General features: G+C 46.9%; 1 protein-coding gene across 1 annotated transcript in view; it reads right to left on the bottom strand.

The window, feature by feature from the left end:
* Positions 1 to 932: 932 nt before the first annotated feature.
* LOC149125898 (olfactory receptor 2T27-like) overlaps positions 933 to 6,000 on the bottom strand; it is a 31,022-nt gene continuing 25,954 nt past the window's right edge. The window contains exon 2 of the mRNA XM_089335564.1: positions 933 to 1,902. Coding sequence (XP_089191690.1) covers positions 933 to 1,902 — 970 coding nt within the window. The remainder of the gene's footprint in view (positions 1,903 to 6,000) is intronic.

The following is a 6,000-nucleotide window of genomic DNA, read 5'->3' as shown; positions in this document are numbered from 1 at the left end:
CCAGTCTGGATAGTGAAGCAGAAGCCTTTATCAACCTCTTACAGTCTTTCATAAATAGCACAACTTGCATCGGCTGGCAAAGCCCAACACGGAAGGTTCTAATGGTTCCCATCTCTGCGCAAGTGCTTGTGTATGGAGTCTCGGGACTTGCCCCAGTATGAGGCGGGTAGGGTAAGGTAGGGTAGACCTTATCAGCATGTGTATCAGCATGTGTCACTGTTGGCCTCACCTGGGCCTGCTGGGTATCCTCAAGACTGCACAGAGCCCCACATGTGCCCTCCTACCTCCCCTCCTACAGCCTGTGGCCATCAGCAAGGAACCACAGGACTGTGTTGTTATTCAGGCCAGGAAAACCCAGTGTGAGCAGATCCTAATGGCCCCTGTGCCCAGGCCAGTGCCAGAAGACAGAGTCTCTAGAGCAGTTTCAGTGCCAAGTGGAGCACCGAGGCTCCTGCTGACCACTCTGATACCTCATGCAGCATCACTAGTGGGGTAGGAGCAGCATCAGGCCATGAGTCCACCTCAGCAGCACAAAGACCACAGCAGAGAGGGTGGCTTTAGGTCCTAGCCTGGCTTCCCTAGTTTCAGTGGGCTCTGGGCTCAGGACAGAGATCCTACATGGGGAGTAAGTGCGCAGTGACTCCTGTTTTTGACTTAACAATTGACACTCTTGTGTATGGTGTCAGTGATCACCCTAGGCTCTTGTCATGGGTTACCAAGGCTATGGAAGCCTTTTGAGTTTGCCAACTCTGATCAAAAATTTTTAAATACAAATGTCCATTAAAAACTTTTTAACATTGTTGATTGAATTAAACCATGTGATTTTTCTCACAGGGAATGGAGCAGAGCTCCTCACGCCAGAAAATAGGATTGTGGATGCTCCTGGAGTTTTGCCTATTGGTCCTCCATGTAGTTGTTTATCTTATTGGCACTTATGTCTTCTGTTCAGAGATCAAATGTTTCCCCACAACTCTCTGAAAAGCCCCTACCACATCCTTGTTCCTCAGGCTGTAGATAAGGGGGTTTAGCATGGGTGTGAGGACAGTGCAGAATACAGATACAGCCTGCTCCTGCTCAGGGGTGTGGGATGAACCCGGTGTCATAGACATGAAAACACACGGTCCTAAGTAAAGACTCACCACTAGAAGATTGGAGGAGCACGTAGCCAAGGCCTTGTTCCTACCTTGGGGGGATTTCATACGAAGGACACTGAGGAAGACGAGGGTGTAAGAAGACATAATGAGTCCAAAGGGGATAACTAGAAATGCAATGCCCATCACAAAGACCACCAGTTCATAGGTGGAAGTGTCTGCGCATGAGATCTTCATGATCCCTGGCATCTCACAGTAGAAATGGTGGATCTCTCTGGAGCCACACGTTGGCAGACTCATGGTGTAAGAAGTATGAGCTGTGAAAGCTAGAATTCCCCCTATCCAGGACACCACAGCCATTTGTAAACAGACTGCATGGTTCATAAATACTGCATATCTCAGGGGGTTACAGACAGCTACGTAACTGTCATAGGCCATGAAAGTCAACAAGATGCACTCAGCACCCCCAAGAGCAAAGAAGAAAAATAACTGGGTTCCACAAGCAAGACGTGTGATGTTCTTCCTTCCAGAGAAAAAGTTTATTGCCATCTTTGGAACAGTGGTGCTAATGAGGGCCTGGTCTACAACAGAAAGCTGGCTGAGGAGAAAGTACATTGGGGTATGGAGCTTCAGGTCCATCCATATCAGGAGGGGCAGGATGAGGTTCCCAGCGAATGAAGCCAGGTAAATCAAGATGATAATGTGGATGAGGACACTGACATATTTCATTTGGGGGAAGAGTCCCAAGAGAATAAAATCTGCCATTAACGTCTCATTTCCGTTCTCCATTGCGTTGACTTGTCTGATTGAGCTAACAAAAAGAAGATGAGAGAAAAGTCAAGTGGAATTGTATAAAAATTTTCCAAACATTTCTATCAGTCAGCTGTCACTAAATTAATCTGATGTAACAACAACCCCTTGAATCTGAGTGACTTTTGAAAATAGACACTAATTTTATTGCTCCCACATCTGCAGGTCAAATGGAACATTTTGTTTTAGGCTGCAACACAAGTACATGTGTAATTCAGACATCTTTCACTCTGGGATCAGTAGGTACCTGGGGCTTGTTCTTTACTTTTTTTAAAGATTTATTTATTTATTTGAAAGAGTTACACAGAGATAGGAGAGGCAGAGATAGAGGTTCTCCATCCGCTGGTTCACTCCCCAACTGGCTGCAATGGCTGGAGCTGTGTAGATCCAAAGCCAGGGTCTCCCACATGGGTGCAGGGGCACAAGGATTTGGGCCATCTTCCACTGCTTTCCCAGGCCACAGCAGAGAGCTGGATTGGAAGAGAAGCAGCCGGGATTAGAACCAGCACCCATGTGGGATGCTGACGCTTCAGGCCAAGGCGTTAACCTGCTGCACCACAGAGCTGGTCCCTGTTCTTTACTTTTAAAGAAATTATTAATATGTATTTGAGAGGGAGGGAGGAAGGGAGAGAGATAGAGACTGAGAGACAGAGACAGAGAGAGAAAGTCATTTGCTGATTCACTTCCCAAATGCCTGCAATGGCCAGGGCTGGTACCAGGCTGGAGTCAGGAGCTATGAACTCAATCCATGTCTCCCACATGCATGGCAGGGACCAACTACATGGGCCATCAGCACTGCCTCCCATGGTCTGCACTCGCCCGAAGGTAGAATCAAAGGAGCTGGAACTAGGAATTGAATCCAGTTACTCAATATGAGACTCGAGAGCTTTAACAAGCATCTTAATCACTAGGCCAAAAGCCCACCTCTGGGACTTGCTATCCTTAGGGAGGCCAGAAGAAACACAAAAAGGAGCAAGTAGAGTCATGTGATTCCTGTGATTATCTGAGCTCAGCGTGACCTGTCACTGTCATCCACATTCCAACACGGTAGGGAAGTAAACTCTATTCACAGTGAAGCATGAGACTGGGCAAATAAGGAGGGATTGAAGACAGCCAACAGGATCCTATTCACCAATCTTCTCAACGCTTATATATTTCATTCTGAATTTTCAGATATTTCATGGTTTAAATCATCAGTCCTCTACTTAATATGGTCTGTTAAGCCCCAACAATGGAGATTCATGGGTTTCTTGTGACTACAAATAAAACTACAGCCAATTGTTTGAGATCACAAGTAGCCATTGGATATGCCCCTGGCTAGAACTGCACTAGGTAAATTCATGAATTCTTTTCACATATGGACTTTTCCCTATGGGCTGATTTAAGTCTACGCATGCAGGAACCATAGATGAATGTGCAATAAAGTACAATAAAATAAATCCATGATCCCTGTCCTATGATGGAAACTCGAGAGCATGACACATCAGCCCATGATTTTACTGAGTAGCCAATGTTGTGCATTTCTTTGGAAATAGTCATAAAAAATGATAAATCATATGAGAAAAAATCATGAACAACCACTGAATCAGTTTCTATGAACTGCAAATGAGAAATTAGACTGTGCCTGTATTCCAGTTGGAGAATATCTATTGCCCCCAGCCTCCAAAATCACAGAAATAGAAATAAAAGTCTCCTGTGCCAAGCAATTTTGAGCAACAGGGACAGAAATAAGCCTGGCTTATCATTCTCATGATGACCACATCACTAATTATTTAGATGAGAGGAGGCCTTAAGAAAACAAACCCATAACAAACCTGGAGGGTCATGAAACACACCTGAGGGACAGAGAAGCCTTGCTCATGTCTTCCATCTGGGAGAATGGCACTTGTAAGTTCCATTATCACTTAGACTGTGAGTGGTTCCTCTCTGAGAAACCTGGGGCATTGGAAGCTTCAGCTCATTTGCACCAATGTCATTTCAGGGATATTTTCTTCCAGATAAGGGTGAATAATGCTCCACAGTAATCACTTCAGCTACAGTGCCTTTCCAGATATTGTTAATTTCAGTGAGAAAATGGATAATCTCCAACAGCAGGCACTCAACTAAGCTGCTAAGGGCCAGATACGACAGTGCTCCTATGCTCATACGTTACATCTAGCCAGCTCATCTTAATGTGTACCCTGACTCCGTGTGAAGATGCCCTGCATGCTTCCTTTCCCTCACTCTCCCACTGCTCCTCCAGCCTCACAACTTTTGGTTTTCTTTATTCTGCCAATCCATAAAAACACATGAGTTTGGAACTCATGAGCCACATTATAGTGGAATATCCAGAAGAAAAAATAAAACATCTAGTGGATGCATCTGGGTACTATGAACCCTTGGGTCATCAGAACCACATGAATGAGCACCAAGATTTTCCCACAGTCCTGTGTGTGATCATGGGGCTCCCTAGAGCTGATCTGAGGGGAGATGCAGCACTTCACTGCATCAGCCACAGAGCCATGGAATAGGGGGTGCAGGGGGCTGGTCTCGGTGTCCTCCCTGGTGTCTACTCAGTGCCTGCAGGACGCCTCCCCAGCACAGCCTCAAGCTCTCTGCTCCTTGGCTTCAGGACCCACAGGAGGCCGTCATCGCCCTAGAGAGGGAATGGAGGGGTAACTCCCTCAAAGATTGCATCTGTTTTCAGATGTTGATGTGGGAAGGCCATAGACATCCTTTATGGAGGATGCTTTCAAAATTGCAAAGGAAACTAATTTTGGTCTTAAAAACTCACCGGTTTTAGAATCACAGATTTTTTTGGTGGATGAGCATTTGCAGTGACTAAATGAGGTACTGGACTCAGTATCAACACAGTCTGCACCTGGACTCTCACACAGCCTCACTGCCCCTGTAATAGGTACCCATGACCATCTATCTCTTTTCCCATCCCTTGCTTGGGAGAAATTTCATTGTCTTATTCTTGTGTTTAATCTCAGCACTAAGACTGAGTGTCCAGCACCCAAGACTATGCAGCACAGAAAGGGAAACAGAAAGGGGGGGCAAGAGTTAGTGAAGGAGCAACAAGGAGCCCCCCACCCCTGGGACCCAGGTCCTGCAGGGAATCCCAAGGGTGCCATCTCATTTGCTCACTAGGGTACATGATAAGTGAGGTGCTACATTTGCCTTTGTACTCATCAAACCTAGAGGGTAAACTGTGGGGTAAGAATATCCCTGGTTCTCTCAGAGCATCCCCATTAGGGGCCTCCCAGCTTGGTGGGTGACCTGGTGAGCCTGCCCAGGGTGGACACCTGACCAGGTCTGCTTCATCTTCCCAGGAGACTGATCTCCATCAGACTTGGATAGTATAGCTTCAGTTCTTCCAGTTCTCTTTAACCAGGTGATTTCAGCATTACACCATTTTTCACTAAAACCTAAACATCAGAGAATAACTAATTTGTACATTTAAGGTATATTTTGGGGGACTGGTGTAGTAGTAGCACAGAAGGTTAAGATGTCACTTACAATGCCGGCATCCCATATCAAAGAGCTGATTCAATTCCTGGCTGTTCCACTTCAAATTCGGTTCCCTGCTAATGTGCCTGGGAAGGCAGCTGAAGATGGCCTAAGTACTTGGGCTCCTGCTACCCATGTGGGACACCCAGATAGAGTTCCAGGTTTTTGGCTTCAGTCTGGCAGAGCCTCAACTGTTGTGGCCATTTAGGGAATGAACTAGCAGATGGAAGATCTCTCCACCTCTATGTCACTCTGCCTTTGAAATAAATAAATCTTTTCTAAAAGATATATTTCTGGCCAGCGCCGCGGCTCACTAGGCTGATCCTCCGCCTTGCGGCGCCAGCACACCGGGTTCTAGTCCCAGTCAGGGTGCCCGATTCTGTCCCGGTTGCCCCCTTCCAGGCCAGCTCTCTGCTGTGGCCAGGGAGTGCAGTGGAGGATGGCCCAAGTCCTTGGGCCCTGCACCCCATGGGAGACCAGGAGAAGCACCTGGCTCCTGGCTTCTGATCAGCGTGATGCGCCGGCCGCAGCGGCCATTGGAGGGTGAACCAACAGCAAAGGAAGACCTTTCTCTCTGTCTCTCTCTCTCACTGTCCACTCTGCCTGT

The sequence above is a fragment of the Oryctolagus cuniculus genome, chromosome 6 (assembly GCF_051225735.1).
Source record: "Oryctolagus cuniculus isolate XC-2025 breed Fujian yellow rabbit chromosome 6, ASM5122573v1, whole genome shotgun sequence".
In the NCBI taxonomy this organism is placed as follows: domain Eukaryota; kingdom Metazoa; phylum Chordata; class Mammalia; order Lagomorpha; family Leporidae; genus Oryctolagus; species Oryctolagus cuniculus.
This window is presented reverse-complemented; position numbering and strand designations above follow the sequence as displayed.